Here is a 16,971-nt window from a genome sequence, read left to right on the forward strand (position 1 = left end):
ATATCTAAACAAGTCATGGTAAAATAATTTTTATGTCTTTGTTTTAGGCGAACTAAGCTTGTAGAAATAAAAATAACATATATCCATTTATTCATGAAGAAGTATTAAAATATTTTAAAATTATAAAAATTAAGAAGTAGCTAGCTATAGGCATTTTGTAAATGACTCCTTGATTTTACACACAAATCCCTAAACTAAGCCAAATGTGCAAAACTGCAAATTAGTCCACAAAAATAGGAGAGGGAATTAGGGGTAAAGCGAAGAGTGTCGTAAAAATTGGTTCAAGGTTGGTCCTAAATGTTCGAACATAAAGAATCCAAATATATAATAATTTGTAACAACAAAAATATAAGACTTATGCTAGATAATGTTAATTTTGAAAGACAACATGATATTAGAGGACTATTTGCAACTTTTTTTTGAGAAATTTAAAGGTTTTTTTTTTAGTTGAATAAATAGTTTAAGGAGTTTTTACAAAATAATTAATAGTTAAAAGGAGTTTCATGCAATTTAAAAAAGAGATGGATGGAAATAATAGTCATGTGCAGGAACTAAATGCTGTTAAGTTTTAAATGGCAGTTTGACAATAAAAGACTATTTATTTATTTAATTTAATTTAATTTTTTTTTTTAAAGCAAGACAACATGATATTAGAGGACTATTTGCAACTTTTTTTTGAGAAATTTAAAGGTTTTTTTTTTAGTTGAATAAATAGTTTAAGGAGTTTTTACAAAATAATTAATAGTTAAAAGGAGTTTCATGCAATTTAAAAAAGAGATGGATGGAAATAATAGTCATGTGCAGGAACTAAATGCTGTTAAGTTTTAAATGGCAGTTTGACAATAAAAGACTATTTATTTATTTAATTTAATTTAATTTTTTTTTTTAAAGCAAGACAAGAAATGCTAGATATTAGATTGCTTGGGGAGATTTTATGTCAAAAGAGTTATATATCAATTTTTTTTTTTTTTTTTTTTACACTTTACCCAATTTAATAAAATAAATAAAATAACATGTTTTACATATTCATTAATTGAGATGAGATGGCTTATTAATAAAATATTATAAACGAGTCATTTCGACTGAGACTCTTCAATTACAATCATGTAATTGTATCACAAAAAAAAAAAAAAAAAAAAATAAAAATAAAATAAAATTGCAACCCTGTAATAGATAAGGAGCATTAAAAAAAGAAAGAGATGCAATCAATATATGAATATAATATGGCCCATACCAAAAGGGTTGTTCAGTGGTCCTGAAGCTATATTGAAAGCTTGTGAAATTTTCAAATGTCTAGACTTATTTGAATTTGGAAATGCTTTAATTTATATTTATTTATTTATTTATATTTTTTTTTAACAGCAAGACAAGAAATGCTAGTGCACTGTTGCTTGGGGAGATTTTATGTCAAAAGAGTTATAAATCAATTTTTTTTTTAATTTTTTTTTACACTTTACCCAATTTAATAAAATAAATAAAATAACATGTTTTACATATTCACTAATTGAGATGAGATGGCTTATAAATAAAATATTATAACCGAGTCATCTCGACTCAGACTCTTCAATTATAACCCTGTAATTGTATCAGAAAAAAATAATAATAAAAAATAAAAATAAAAATAAAATAAAATAAAATTGCAACCCTGTAATAGATAAGGAGCATTAAAAAGAGAAACAGATGCAATCAATATATGAATATAATATGGCCCATACCAAAAAGGTTGTTCAGTGGTCCTGAAGCTATATTGAAAGCTTGTGAAAATTTCAAATGTCTAGACTTATTTGAATTTGGAAATGCTTTTGAACTCCACCATAATATGCTAAATTGGGAACTATCAAATTTCAAAATAAACTTTGTCTAAAATCCGTACTCCCGTCACTTTCAAATTACTCATAAATTTAATTCATGTTTTAACCAAGCTCTATAATTCAGTTTTCTAGTTTAGAAGAAGTGAAACAGTGAGTGTGTTAATTTTTTTGCTTAAAAATAAATAAATAAATAAAAATTCACGATACTCCTTTTTCGTTTCATCAGTGATAAAACCTTATAGAGGTGCAGCAATTTAGTACAGTAATATTTTTTTACTAAGATATAACAAAATTTACATGAGGAGATAATATACATATATATTTTACTACAGAAATGTAGTAATAGTGCCACAAGTGGTGCATATTGACTCTTGATCGTTTGAGATGGTGAGTCATGAAAACACAATGATGAATCTATTGTGAAATTTGACCAAAAAAAAAAAAAATGGTCTATTGTGAAATCTACTCCATCTGAATTAAATTAATTTAATCGCTAGACAAAGGTAACAACACCGACTAAGACTGAAATTTAAATACCACAGTAATATATTATTCAACGGACTGAAAGTAAACGTCAACGGACTGAAATTTAAATACTACTGTACAGTAATAATATATTATTCAAACGTCGCGTGCGGGCAACTTGTTCCCATGACCAAGTTGAGACCTCAAAAAGTTGTACGTGAAACTCGATAATATATAAATATAAATAAATAAATAAAAACACATAAAGCAAAGAAATTAAAAATAGTATATATTTTTCCTCCATTGGGAAGGATCATAATATAATATTGTTTTGAAAGAGAAAAATACAGAAAACAAAATTGCAGATTTTGAAGTATAGAGAGAGACAGAGATTGTGCATGGTTATCATCACCGATGGAGCCAACAGGGTCTCTTCTTCAATTTCTATATCCGGGTAACACGCGTTATTTTCGGAGCCCGTGTCACGATGTGTTTTTTTTTATATATCTTTATAGGTCTCATGTCTATATGTTGTTTTCTTGAGTTCGAGCGAAACCCAGATTTTATTGTTCAAATTGATCGGAGATGAAGACAATGGGCTTGAAAATCTCAATTTTGTTGTATGGTCTGTTTTTGGCTTCTTCTTTGTTTTTTTTTCTCTTTTCCTTTCTTTCTTTCCCTCTTTTTGATGGGAAAGAGTTGGTACTCTGTTGGAATCTGGAATGAATTTGTTTTGTTCCACTGTTTTTTGCCTTGGATTTTGGTTTCGCTGATGGTTGATATAAATGATAAAAGGTAGTAGTAGTTCGTGGAACAACCCAGTTCTAGTTTTACATCAACATACTGATTTTGGTTGGTTGCGTTGTATTTTATTGGGCATACTTTCTTTTAAACCGTGGTGAGTTTGATGATCGTGTTTGACAAAATCATCTTCTTTCTTTGGAATGGAAATGATTACTGTGTTCAAATTATAAAGTAGATTTTTTTTTTTAATTGCACTTTTTTAATGTCTTATCTTTTGTTGCTTGCTGGTAGGGCTGATTTAATTGGAAAGGTAATTTTTGGCTTAAATGAGTTTTTGAATTCAATTGGATTTTGTTACCTTGTTGGGATTGTTTAATGCAGTGTTCTCGACTTTGGTTTTGATATTAATAAAGGGGGAGAGGCAGTTTTAGAAAATTCCAAATTCTTAATTTTATTCTAAATGGTAACTTGGCTGAAAAGTTGGGATGTTTTTTGTTTGGTCATTGGTGCACTGTTTTTTACTCAGAATTAGAATTTTTAAGTACATAATTAGCAAAGGCAATTTCTGGCAAAATTTTCATTGAAATTTGCGTTTTTGTGGCAAATATGAAATGGGGTTTGTTTCACTGTCATTGTCTTTGATTTTGAAAGCTTTGATTGTTTATTTGACTTTGGAAGATAGTTTATGACAAAAATCAGTTTATATTTAATCTGGTTTCTAAATGCAGAAAGAATATTAGGTTGAGGGATGGTAGAGGGATAAGACCTGGAAACTATTATTGTAGGGCTATCATTTTGTTGCTGTTGCTTTTGTTTTGTCTTATTATTATATTCTGAAGTGAATCATTCTTCATATATTCGTATCAATCAGTGCAGTGATGCAAGATATTGTGCTTTTTAATGCCTATTCTTTTCTTTTGGTTGCTAAACTTCTCGAGGGGACAAGTCTTGCACCCGATTTGGAATTTTATTTCTGAAATTTTCTGTGCATTTCCTCATTTTTGGGTTCTTTTTCTATTTTATTTATTTATTATTTTTTTTTTCCTGGTTTTTTGTAATGATGTTACTGCAGGTTGTGGGTTATATCATCACCAATCATTGTTCCTCAAAGTGTTATCTGCATTATCATATTATATAGTTGTAGAGAAACTTATCATGTGGAATTTATAAAGGGAATATATGAAAAGCTATATAGATGGTTGATAAGAGAATCTAGTTTGGTCTTGGTAGTTTAGGGCTCCACCTAAACCCTAATTGAAGATAAAAAGAGAAATAAAAAAACCTATCAAATCGATCAAGATGTTTAGAACTGACAGAGACAGCATATTTTTTTTTATTCTTAATTAACATACTGGTCTTATGTCTTTTTCACAGAAATCTATAGTTTATAATTCCTGCATCTGTTGTACTACTTTTGCATACACTACTGATATTCTTACACTCCCAATGTGTACTTTATTTGCCAGAAAATAGATGCATGTAGAAAAGGGGACGAAACCAATCAGGTTCAGATTATGGTGTTGACTCTTAGCCATTGAGTTTGCAGTATTATTAGGATTGTTGGATTAGCAATGGCTCCTGGAAGCAGTGTTTGCAAAGAAGTTGTTGAATACAACCCAAAAACTTCAAATTATGACAAGACGATGCATAGAGTGGAGAAAACTAGTAAAAGTACCACTGGATTGGGTGAAAAGCATGGTATGCCTGCAACCAATGGTGTGCACGAGCTACTTGAGTGTCCTGTCTGCACAAGTTTAATGTACCCTCCTATTAACCAGGTTTGATATCAGTTCCAACTTGCCTTTTTAATTGAATTGAACCCAGTGAGCTGAAAATCCCATCATTTTTATGTGGCACATGGACCTCATATTGAATAATATCATTTTATTAGTTTCACATAGGATTTTAATGTAGTTAACTGTCTTTTTCTCTTTTATAGCATTTGGAACTTTTATTGAGATATAATGAATGAGATTACATTTTGAATGAAGAGAAAAGGGATCATTAGCATATCTGTTTTTATTTTCATTTTCTCTTTGATGATGATTCTTTACTGTTAATATTTTATCTTATGACAATAATTACTTTTTGGTACTCCATTTGAATGATGTAATTGTGACTGCAAATTCTATGGGAAACAAAAGGGGATTATTGCACTTTAGTGCAACTTATAAATACAACCAAATAGATTATAGAATGTAGATTTATAGTTTTTTGACTATCAAAGCTCTCTGCCCATCCACCCCCACCCCCACCCCAAAAAAAAAAAAAAAAATCCTCCCTATTTGTCTATACGATAAATGTATGTATATAGTATTTCAATTAAGTTACATGTGGATGGTCAATGACAAACTACTGCAAAAAAAAACAAAGGAAGAAGAAATTTAATTAATGACCAAATTATTTCAGTGAACGTTCATGTTGGACCAAAGGGTTATTCCATAAGCTGATATTTACATGCTCTTATTTATAAAGCAATTCCTTAATCAAGTCTATGAAATGCAAAATCTTTTAGAATTGGCATATATGCTTGGAAGCCTGGAAGTTTATTATTGCTGCAAAAATTGGAGATGAAAACTGCGAAGTAACATATACTGAGAGGTGGAAACTATAAAAAGTTAATGAAGCAGCTGTCAAGTCTGAAATAGGAGTTTATTCTTCCAGCTGTATTTTACTTGGGAACGTGTCGTCGACGTATATTGAAAACCGAGGAAAGGAAGCTTACTTCTTTCTCATATTAGGACCTCTTTATTAGGGTGTGTGTAAATTTGTAATGACTCTTTTGATAAACTCGTGTTTGCGTAGCATTTTAACTATCCTACTAAAAGAAAGAGAGAAAAAAAAACTGTAATTCTAGAATACGACTTCTAAACATTTCCTGTCTTTTGTTCTTTCCATTTGTCATGGTATGCTTATTCCTTTATTTCTAAAAATTTTCTTTACGTTGTTCTACTTTGTGTCTGAATCTTCTCTTTGTCTATTTGCAGTGCCCAAATGGCCACACTCTATGCTCCAACTGCAAGATTAGAGTCCATAACTGTTGCCCGACTTGCCAACTTGAACTGGGAAATATAAGGTGTTTGGCTTTGGAGAAAGTAGCAGAATCATTGGAACTCCCTTGTAGATATCGGAGTCTTGGTTGTCATGATATTTTTCCGTACTATAGCAAGCTCAAGCATGAGCAACACTGCCGATTCTGTCCATACAACTGTCCTTATGCTGGATCCGAGTGCTCTGTCATGGGTGACATCCCTACCCTCGTTGCACATCTCAGGAATGAACATAAGGTTGACATGCATGATGGGTGTACATTCAACCATCGTTATGTGAAATCAAATCCACGTGAAGTTGAAAATGCCACATGGATGCTAACTGTAAGTTGACTTGTGTTATGATACAATTTAGAACTACAAGTAAAACATGTTGCAATATAATTTCAAGTAACCAGGTAGGTCATGTTTGTGGAAATGATATCGTTCTGATTCAATTTGTACATATCTAATGAAATTGGTTTATCTGTTTTTGTGGTATAATTACAAGAAGACCATTTTATGTTGATTTTCCGTGGGAAAATGAACCTTTTAGTCAATCAAAGCCATCTGAAAATGATTATGCTTTATGAATGGTTTCTGTAATTTGAGTCGTGCAATTTTGTTAAGGGAGCAATTGGAGTTGCAGTTTTCTTGTTAAGGGAGTAATTGGAGTTGCAGTTTTCAGTGTGCATTTGCAAACTACATGGAACAAAGGCATTCTAATTCATTACAGTGATGCCATTCTTTTAAAGGGGGAGTTCAGAATTTGCTTTATTACAAATGAAGCTCGGTTTTTAGTGGTGCATTTGCAGACCACATGGAATGAAGGCATTCTAATTCATTTACCTAATATCGAGGAGTTATTTTGTTTCTATGTTATCAATTATGCTAAACTGCTCTAATTGTAGAATATTCATGTGCGACTGAAAATGAATCTTTTATTTTTTTTGCATATGGTTCATATAAACATCTGAAAGGGGGTATTTGCTTTCTGTTGAGACTATAATCAAGATTTTCTTCCAAGCGGGATAATCTACCCTGTTAAGGAGCTGTTTGAACCATGGCCTCTAGTCAAATTACATTGTAAATTGTGTTTATAGGAAGATTCTATTCGTTCTTGTATTTGCTTCTGAATACTTGCTTTATTTATGTAGAGCATCTGAAACAGTCTTCAACTTAATGTACTCTTGACATAAAATTTCTTAACTATATTTTTAACTTGTAATACCCTGCAGGTGTTTAATTGTTTTGGAAGACAGTTCTGTTTTCACTTTGAGGCCTTCCAGCTCGGTTTGGCACCAGTCTACATGGCCTTCCTACGTTTTATGGGTGAGGATACCGAGGCAAAAAAGTTCAGCTATACTTTAGAAGTTGGTGCATATGGCCGGAAGCTAATATGGCAAGGAGTTCCAAGGAGCATCCGCGACAGTCACAGGAAAGTTCGTGACAGTCAAGATGGGCTTATCATTCCAAGGAACTTGGCTCTCTTCTTCTCCGGTGGGGATAGGCAAGAACTGAAGTTGAGAGTGATTGGAAGGGTATGGAAAGAACAATGAGATACTGAAAGATTGAGGATTTTTTGGGTGATTGTACAGTTTTAAGTATGTTATACCAATATGCTGATTGGTTTTTTCATTAGTGCATAGAATGGAAATTTCTGTGTTTGGCCTGTTGAGGGTCTGTAGAACACTTCAATTGAGTTTATGTTGAAAATTTGAAATTTCTTATTTAGTCAATTTGGTTGGTAAAATATAGCAGTTCTCTGCGGCTTTCGCATTTCTCCTTATTGTTATTATTATTAATTTTGGAAAGAATGTTGGGGGTTAGTGGTTAGTGAGGAGGGTGTGCGAAGGTTTGAAACCGAGCTCCTAAAGATAACAATAGCAACCCTATCTCTTGGGCTACGAAGACTTTCGCCTCGCCTCACATTTCTCCTTATGGTAAACAACTAGATAACTGTCAAAAGCATCTAGCCAACCTAAGATGAGTGTAGTTCTATTCAGAGTACCCACTCCCAACTTCTTTGCTGGAATAGCCGGACAGTGGTGGTTTCACTTTCATCTTCTTGCAGTGTGGAATAAATAAAAGTTTTCTGAATTCAAGGAATTCAAGAATAGGTCACAAGCAAAGATAAAACTGTTTGTGATTGCGATCGATTGAAGCGAATTATTTACAATCGATTGATTCCAAGTAATTTTATACGAGCTTCTATCTTTGTTAGATTTGTTTAGACGTCAACATAAGGAGAAAGTATGACGATTTGATAAAAGGTATAAAATAAATCAGGCAAACTTTGATTTATTTATTTATTATTTTATTATATTCGGCCAGGTTAAATCTTCATATGTGTATATATATATATATATATGATCCGCACAATCTCATTTTAAGTTACTTTTGTATGATTTGTATTTATTTATTTACTTTTGTATGATTTATATAATACTGAGGGAACCTCTCTGTGTAGAGGCTTCTCTACAAGTGTAGAGTTTTCTTGTATTTTGTCGAGATGGCATGGATAGCGAGTGGATTTACTCTTGGATCTGTTCCTGTCTATGGTTTCTTCCATTTTGGGTTGGTGTTCTCATGTCATACAAGGGAGTGCCGGATGTTTTAGGTGTCCTCTGGGCTAAGCTTCAGGCTGTCGGCGTTATTCAGCCTTGGGATCCTGGGGTGGTCTTTGGTTTCATGGTCCTTTTCATCAATGGGATCTATGGGTTTCTTTCATGGGGCTTGCTATAAACATCTCTGGGTGTGGCCTCACATCTTACTTTATGGTTGTTTTTCCATCCTTTTTTGGTCTCAAATTCTCTTATTTGGGTTCCATGTTTTCTCCTATTCTCATCGTTGTTCCTATAGAAGATCAAGTCGGTTTATTGGCTTGGATACACCGGTACCGACTTTCTATTGGGGGACGTGTCATTACTCGGTTTTTAGCTTCGGCATTCCTTTTGATCCAAGTATTGTTCCGATTCTTTTAGTCTCCTTTTTGGTGCTAAATTGCAATTTGTGTTGTTTTCGGTCCTGCCCTCTGTACTGGACTTCCATTGTTTCTTTCCTCCAAATGTTACCTCTCTAGGGGTTTCCATGATGGATCTGCGGCTCAGTAGTGATGTTCCTCCTTACCAAATCGTGGAGTTTGAACTACGAATGGGTGTTCTAAGAAACCTTTCAACGATGGGCAAGCTTTTGGTTCATGAAATTTTTGATGCTTGTTGGGATTGGTGGCGGTTTGTTATGGCCATAGGTGTTTCCGCTGCTCAGGTATCGCCGGCGAACATGTCATTGTCATCTTGGGTTTCGGCAATCAGTTCATATTTTCTATCAATGAGAAATATTGTGCACTTGTCAAAGGCAATTAGGAATTGGTCACTTATGCGTGAATGACAAATTATACTTTTAGGGCTATTATTAATTCACGTGACCCTAGTTATCTAACTTTACTGGCTTTGGCAGACTACTTGGTCAGTGCACCAACTTACAGGGGTATACTTGGTGATACTTTTGATAAGTTCGTACGTGGTCTGGTCCACCCCTTGCCTTAGCAAGGGATTCGTGTATTGTTTTATGTTTTTATAAAATGTTATATGTTTGTCAGGTTAAAAAATAATAATAATAAATAAAAACTTTATAATGGACTATTTTATTATGTTACATAATCATAAGGTCATGTATTAAATTTATAATTTCAAATGGGAAAATGATATATCCTCCGCATCAAATTTATAATTTCAAATGGGAGGATGATACATCTTTCAAATTCAGAAGATGCAAAATAAGAGATATCCCTAATTCACATATCTCCTATTTTGCATCTCTGAATTTTAAAAATGTATCATGATCGTTCAAATATAATAAATGGTAAAATAGTTCATAACAAGAATTATAGGATCAATAACTTTTGGCAAAAAAAAAAAAATTTATAGGATCAATAAAAAGAATTGTAGGACCAATAAGAGATTGTTAATTGTTCGTGGTTTAATTGAAACTTTTTAATGAATTATGAAAATGAACCGAAATTGGTTCCGATGTGTTAACAAGCTCGCCAGCTAGATTAATTAGCTCCTAGCATATATATTATAGATTCTTGCACTTTAATATATATATATATATATATATATATATATATATATATATTACGGAGTATATAAATATATAATTTCTATTAGAAATTGTGTTCTGTTAGAACATCAAATATTAAAAAATAAAATAAAATTCAAAGCTTTGTGACACCCGCATTGGGACCAACACATCTGTGTGAGACACCAAATAGGGATGCCTATTATCAGCCTTCGAAAAAAACCCAACACCACTGTTGTAGAAAATAGAAATAACAATCATTTTCTAATGAACAGATTCAGTAACAAAGAAAGCTTAATTACTGTTAATTGTTCATTAACAGCTTGCTTATACAATACACTGTATTTTCTCCCCACGTTGGCATTACTAGTTAGTTAGCGGTTAAATTACTCGTAGCGACTTTCCCGCGCAACAAAAAATAGTTGCCTTTGCCCCCAAAACACAGAGAGAGAGAGAGGGGAGAGAAACGAAAGAAAAAACAAACAGAAGCCCATTTTTTTTCCTTTTCTTCCTCACCTCTCTCATACCTAAAATTATTTATTTCATATTTCCTTACAGATTCCATCCTGATTTATTTTCCTCGTCGCTTTGATAGGACTATTTGGTATCTAACATTCCTTTAATCTCAATCTATTAACAATTCGTTACATCTTGTTTTTCTTTTTCCTGAGTGTTATTATTTCTATAAATGATTTGTTAATTTGTGGGTTTTTTCGTGATTGATTTGATTCCTTTATGCATTATAATTTTCCAAAAATTTCCACTATTGCCTTTTTATTTTATTTTTCGTTTCTCTAAAGCGAATGTGATTATTTACTCTCTTTTTTTTTTTCTTTTTCTTTTTTTCCTTACATTTCCCCCCGGTAAATTTCTTAATTTTTTTTTGTCTTTGAATGAGATGACTTTTAATAATAAACTGGTACTGAAGAATTTGATCAATTAATATTTTGACATTATCAATACACAATTAATTAGCGGTGCAATGCCAAGTTTTCATTTTTTTTCCCGTCTTTCCTGGAAACCAAACAGATTTTTATTTCTATCATTATTATTTTTTTAATTTTAAATGGAGAAGTGGGGAAGGGAGTACAAAGATCCAACTTTTCTGCTGGTATTTATTTTTTATTTTTACTAATCCGATGGTTTATGTTGTTGGTGAATGCAGGATTATTGATTGGGTAAAAAGTACACATTTGCAAACATTTGGTTTATATGAGTTGAGCAATGTTGTGCTGCGGAGGCGGGGAAGAAGAACCACATGGCCCGCCTGCGAACCAGTATACTGCCCCACCTAAAGGGGGGACTCCCTATCGTGGCGGTAAGACACACACATTCTCCACTTCTTGTTACTCTTTATGCATGATCTGTTTCTTTATATGATGTCTTTGTTACCTTTGTTGTTTTGGCTGCACAAACCTTGTTCCATTTTGGAATGTCAAAGTTGAAGCCCATGTCTCAGGCTAAAGCATGGGATTTCATCTTCCATGTATTTAACTTTATGATAATTTTCCATTCTACCTCCCTTAGCTTAAATTAATTTCTCGATTCACGAACTGCATTGAATATTTGAATGTAAAATGTGAACAGGCCATTTTGATACATTTTCTTATTATATCGCCTACACGTGCTAATATCAAGACCTTTCCAAGGTTCTTATTTCTAACCATAATTTTTTAGTATTATCTTACATCCTTAAGTGAGTCGATACTTATTGATCCACTTCCATTGCTAGGATTAAAATTTGTTAGTTGGACCTGTGATTATGTGACCAGAAACCATGTATATGTTTCGGAACTTATATACGCCTTGCTCCGGTATTTAGATCCTTGAAGCATTCACTCCAACCAGAGTTATGAATTCTGCATCTGTGCATTTCGTTCATCTCATTGGAACATATCAGTACCTGTGCAGTTTGGTGTACTGTTCTGAATTTAACAGATCAGATGATAAAAAACACACACACACACAAAAAAAAAAACATATGAAAAACTAATTCACTATATAATTGCGTATGCTTAGAAGAAGTAATATTGCATAACCAGAGGGACTGAATTAATAGCTTGTTCATTCTTACAATGGAATTAATTTTTTCTTCTTTGTATTCTAGGCAATGATAGAGGAGAGCCAAGGAGTTCTAATGCTGTAAGAAGTGGAGGTCCTCGGAAGGTTTTACCTATTGACGCACCATCTTTGTCATTGGATGAGTTAAAAAGGTTGACCAGTAATTTTGGTGCAAAGGCATTGATTGGAGAGGGTTCTTATGGCCGGGTTTTTTATGCGACATTGAACAATGGCCAGCAGCCGGCTGCAATAAAGAAACTGGATAACAGTTCTTCACCAGAGCCAGACTCTGATTTTGAAGAGCAGGTGAATATTTTGGGTGTTATTTTACATAAAAAGAGGTTAATCTTCTTATTTAGTTTTGTATCTATTATTCTTGGTAATGCAGTTGTCATCAGTGTCAAGACTTAAGCATGAGCATTTTGTGGAGTTGATTGGGTATTGCTTGGAGGGAGACAACCGAATCTTGGCATATCAGTATGCATCGATGGGTTCTTTACATGACGTATTACATGGTATGTCTAGTTACAGAGTGGAGAACTATTTTGACTTTCTTGACAAGCATTTCATTCTGCTTATCCTCTGGTACAGGGAGGAAAGGTGTAGAAGGGGCTGAACCTGGTCCAGTTCTTAGTTGGAATCAGAGAGTTAAAATTGCTTTTGGCGCCGCGAAAGGGCTTGAGTACCTACATGAAAAGGTTCAGCCTTCTATTGTTCATCGCGACATCAGATCCAGCAATGTCCTGCTGTTTGATGATTTTTTGGCCAAAATAGCTGATTTCAGCTTGACAAATCAGTCTTCTGACACGGCAGCTCGACTGCATTCCACAAGAGTCTTGGGAACATTCGGCTATCATGCTCCTGAGTAAACACTATTATTCTTCTTGAATCAATGAATCATGAAAGTTCCCAAGTTTTGCTACTTTAAATTTTTGATCCAGTTGAAAGACCTCAATTCTAAATTCCTTGTGTGTTACAACCTGAGTTTATAAAAGCAGTTGAAATTAACTTACTTTATATCTCACTGAAGTAGGTGAAAACTATTTCACATGATATCAGAAGTCTAGACTATCTTCAGTTCAATTTAAAATAGTGCCCTTGTGGTTGACCCAAGATGTGAATTCCAGTTGTTGCTATGTCCTTAAGAACTCAGTGAATAGGCAATCAAACAGGGTGGAGGGAAATAGTCGGGCACGACAAATAGTTGAGAGTTTTAGTTACTAAGAGCGAAAGGACGAGCGTTGGGGAGGTTGTGATATCCTTTACACCAGTCACCCTTCATCTAGACATTAAAGTTTTTGGAGAATGAGACATGTATCCAGATTCCAGACTAATACTGTGAACCATTTTTTCGTCAAGACATTTTTTTTTTTTTTTCTTTTACTGAAACTATTGTCCATGATTGGCTTCAAATATTAGTAACTATAATGCATCTGTGTCTCTTCAATTTGGAGACAAAACAGTGAATGATTCCATTTTATTTTTTGGATGGGCATTTGGATGTCCATTGTATTTGATTCAGTCCATTGAGATCACATAAGATCATTAAGCCATTGTGTGTGTTTTTATTATTGTTATTTTTTTGTGGCATATAAGTATTCTATTTATTACGGTCACGTCTCCTAATTAAACCATCAACTTGTGTGCTCGAATGCTATACAAAATAGAGCAGGTTGATAAATTTTTCGAGGGACATGTAGACAAAAACAAAGATTTTTTTCTTTTCTTGTTAAGGTTATGTGGATTTTCAAGCTCCAACATTTGAACACACCAGTGTCAAGAGCTTCATAAATTATTCTTCATTTTCCTGCACTAACATATCTTGGTTCCCATTCAGGTATGCCATGACTGGGCAGATAACTCAGAAAAGTGATGTTTACAGTTTTGGAGTTGTTCTTTTAGAGCTTTTGACAGGAAGGAAGCCAGTAGACCATACAATGCCCAAAGGACAACAGAGTCTTGTTACCTGGGTGTGCTTTTCATAACTTTGGTCTCAGTTCCTCTTGTCAGCTCTTTCATATTTATTCAGAAATATGTATCTAATTTGTATTCTCCAATTGTACGCGCAGGCAACTCCAAGATTGAGTGAGGATAAAGTAAAACAATGCGTGGATCCCAAGCTAAACAATGAGTATCCACCAAAGGCAATTGCTAAGGTTTTCTCCTTCATCCTTCTCTTTACATTTTTCCTTTTAACACCTTTTTTTTTTTTTTTTTTTTTTGGGATCTTGCATTATGTTTGAAGCAACTTAAAGAATTATTTATGACAGACCAAAATTTAGCACCAACATCGATCATAGGTAGGTGTCAACTCATCATGTGTATATTTAGTTGTTAGAATAGCTCTTTATAGAATGTGAGATTATCACTTTTACTTACTGGAAAAGAAAAAGAAAAAAAAAAGGTTGTATATCAGTTTCTAGTTTTTTAAGATATAACAATTAGAATGCCTTTGTACAACATGCAAATGACAGATTTTCCTTTTTTCTTCCCCTTTTCCCTCTTCAGATGATGGGGTTTGAACCCTAACGTCCACTCCAATGTAGTCTCAAGTTTTATTTATTTATTTATCAACGCACACCCTTGGGCACAAATAGAGAAATCAAAACCACTTACAATAAGAGTGAGAGCCAAAACGAACAAAAGAGAGCATCCCAGAAAGAATCCTTTCTCATACGAGAGAGAAAGGGAAACAAGCAAAAGAAAGAAACACCACCTTCCAGAAAGAATCCTTTCTCATACGAGAGAGAAAGGGGAACAAGCAAAAGAAAGAAACACCACCTTAGGATAGTTATTACAAATTCCGACACAAATAACAAAGACCAAGGTCAACCAATCTCCCAACATGCATGCAGTCTCAAATTCATTAAATTTCCTTCTCTTTAATGATTAACCTGTAGTAGTTTGAGGATAATACCAGTAAACTACCCATTCTTTGCCTGCCATGCTACACAGGTAGGAGGAGATTGGGCTGACAGACGTTGGAGCAAATTTTTCCTAGTGAATGCTCCATCTAGTGTTTCAACTGGCCTGTCTCAGAATTTCTTTGTTAAATCTAGCCTTATTAGCTTGAAGTTTAACTTTTTGTATCATGTCTTTCTATGTATTACTCATTTGTGGATAATTTCATTTCTATCAAAGTGATTTCGTTGTATCTGCATCTGCATCAGTGCATATTAGGCGATTTCAAGTTCCCTTAATAGGTCTAATTGTGTCTGCCATATGCAATTTCTCAGATGGCAGCAGTTGCAGCACTTTGTGTTCAGTATGAAGCAGACTTCCGCCCAAATATGACCATTGTTGTGAAGGCTCTCCAGCCTCTTCTTAACACAAAACCAGCAGGGCCTGACTCTCATGCATAGGATATATCAACTAAAAAAACTAGCAGGACAAGACTTGTATGATATTTAATCTTTTTTACTCTTTGAAATTCTTGTTCGGGGTATATCAAATCAGTATTACAATTATTAGTTCAGGACTGGTGTTATATATCCGAGACTAACAAGATGGCTTCTTTTGGTATAAGGTATTTTGAAGTTTATCTTGAAACAATGTACCCAGAATTCTGTGATTGCCTGATGTTGTTATACTGGAAAAGGAAATACGTTCGAGGTTTTGACATATATATATATATATATCCAAAATTATTTCTCATTCTTCCAGTAAAATCAGAATGTCTCTTCAGCAATGCTCATCAATTGTTGAGGCCGTACTGATTTATGTTTGTATCATTTCATAAACACTGTTGTGCATTCAGCTGATGCAATTCTATAAAAGAGAGTGATCAAAAACAATAACCACTAGAGAAAAAACAATGCACCATAAGCATAAAAATTTATCAGCAATGGTTCTGTACAAGGGCGGCAAGTACAGACATTTACTCTGCCGATGATGAACCAATTCTGTTATCCTCGGATACAAAAATGTTTTTTTTTTTTTTTTTTTTTAAATTGATCGCATAATTCAACAGTGCATTATCAATGTTTTCATTACGTGATTAAAATTTTTAAACATAAGACTCTTCGAGTGCAAGAAAGTATTGGATTTTGTCCCCTTCCATTCGAAGATGGCATCAATGCACAACGAACCACGTGAATTTCTTCCGGAATTTAAAAACTTTGGTGCTTCTTACTACTTGTGCAAATTAATGGTGTGACGTTGGACTCTGAACTTGCAATTCAGATTAAAATTTTAAAAATAGGTTTCAATTGAAACACTCCATATTTAAGTAACAAGCTAGGTCCATTCAATTTAATTCATTTGTTAATTTCTAATTGATGTAAGGTAATCAAAAACATTTAGTAGAGAAATCGTCAAAAATTTCAGTGTTAAGCACCTAATTGGGTAACAAAAAAACACCACCTTAGTTTCTAACATTGGCGTGCAAGCAACAATTTAAACCAATTACTAATAGCGAAAAAAGCCACTTAATTCAACTCAAACACGCGTTCAGATCAATGTTAGCAAGGTTGGCCATGTTTTTTATAATTTTAAGGAAAGCCCCAGATTTATATATGCGGCTGGATGAAAATATAATACATATAATATATACTATTATATTATGATACATATTATATATAATATTATAATGATATATATAATAAATAGGGAAAATTACATATAAATGGAGTTAAAGTTTCATATTTACTTAGAGACTGAGTCAAAGTTCCATATTTCTCTAAAATGGATTGCTGAGGTGGCACATGGTTTTTTACTGTTTAAAAAATTGTGGTGCCTAAAATGCCCTTCCCTAACAAAAAAGTAGTACCTTCAGTTCA

General features: G+C 33.3%; 2 protein-coding genes across 4 annotated transcripts; both read left to right on the top strand.

Annotated features, from left to right (window-relative positions):
- Positions 1 to 2,566: 2,566 nt before the first annotated feature.
- Positions 2,567 to 7,788, top strand: LOC132293112 (E3 ubiquitin-protein ligase SINAT2-like). Of its 2 annotated transcripts, none has more exons than XM_059790452.1 (4): positions 2,567 to 2,730; positions 4,487 to 4,798; positions 6,008 to 6,394; positions 7,288 to 7,788. In XM_059790452.1, the coding sequence occupies exons 2-4, from the start codon at positions 4,592 to 4,594 to the stop codon at positions 7,606 to 7,608; spliced, it is 915 nt and encodes a 304-aa protein (XP_059646435.1). In that variant the 5' UTR covers positions 2,567 to 2,730; positions 4,487 to 4,591; the 3' UTR covers positions 7,609 to 7,788. The 2 variants fall into 2 exon arrangements, with proteins under 2 accessions (XP_059646435.1, XP_059646436.1); XM_059790453.1 differs by lacking the exon at positions 2,567 to 2,730 and adding an exon at positions 2,744 to 2,901.
- Positions 7,789 to 10,665: 2,877 nt separating this feature from the next.
- On the top strand, positions 10,666 to 15,684 carry LOC132293111 (probable protein kinase At2g41970). Of its 2 annotated transcripts, none has more exons than XM_059790450.1 (7): positions 10,666 to 11,450; positions 12,240 to 12,499; positions 12,582 to 12,708; positions 12,785 to 13,058; positions 14,031 to 14,163; positions 14,263 to 14,349; positions 15,430 to 15,684. In XM_059790450.1, exons 1-7 carry the CDS (start codon positions 11,357 to 11,359, stop codon positions 15,553 to 15,555), a joined length of 1,101 nt encoding a protein of 366 aa, XP_059646433.1. In that variant the 5' UTR covers positions 10,666 to 11,356; the 3' UTR covers positions 15,556 to 15,684. The 2 variants fall into 2 exon arrangements, with proteins under 2 accessions (XP_059646433.1, XP_059646434.1); XM_059790451.1 differs by having other exon boundaries at positions 10,666 to 11,444.
- Positions 15,685 to 16,971: the final 1,287 nt, after the last annotated feature.

The sequence above is a fragment of the Cornus florida genome, unplaced genomic scaffold (genome assembly GCF_030987335.1).
Source record: "Cornus florida cultivar Cherokee Brave unplaced genomic scaffold, ASM3098733v1 CherokeeBrave_3.0.0_Hap2_Chr02, whole genome shotgun sequence".
Classification (NCBI taxonomy): Eukaryota; Viridiplantae; Streptophyta; class Magnoliopsida; order Cornales; family Cornaceae; genus Cornus; species Cornus florida.

Excerpts from the sequence above, each read along its gene's own strand:
- LOC132293112 (XM_059790452.1), top strand. The coding sequence starts at position 4,592 with ATGGCTCCTGGAAGCAGTGTTTGCAAAGAAGTTGTTGAATACAACCCA. Across the intron at positions 4,799-6,007 it reads TGTACCCTCCTATTAACCAG|TGCCCAAATGGCCACACTCT; the intron begins GTTTGATATCAG and ends GTCTATTTGCAG. Across the intron at positions 6,395-7,287 it reads ATGCCACATGGATGCTAACT|GTGTTTAATTGTTTTGGAAG; the intron begins GTAAGTTGACTT and ends AATACCCTGCAG.
- LOC132293111 (XM_059790450.1), top strand. The coding sequence starts at position 11,357 with ATGTTGTGCTGCGGAGGCGGGGAAGAAGAACCACATGGCCCGCCTGCG. Across the intron at positions 11,451-12,239 it reads GGGGACTCCCTATCGTGGCG|GCAATGATAGAGGAGAGCCA; the intron begins GTAAGACACACA and ends TTTGTATTCTAG. Across the intron at positions 14,350-15,429 it reads CACCAAAGGCAATTGCTAAG|ATGGCAGCAGTTGCAGCACT; the intron begins GTTTTCTCCTTC and ends GCAATTTCTCAG.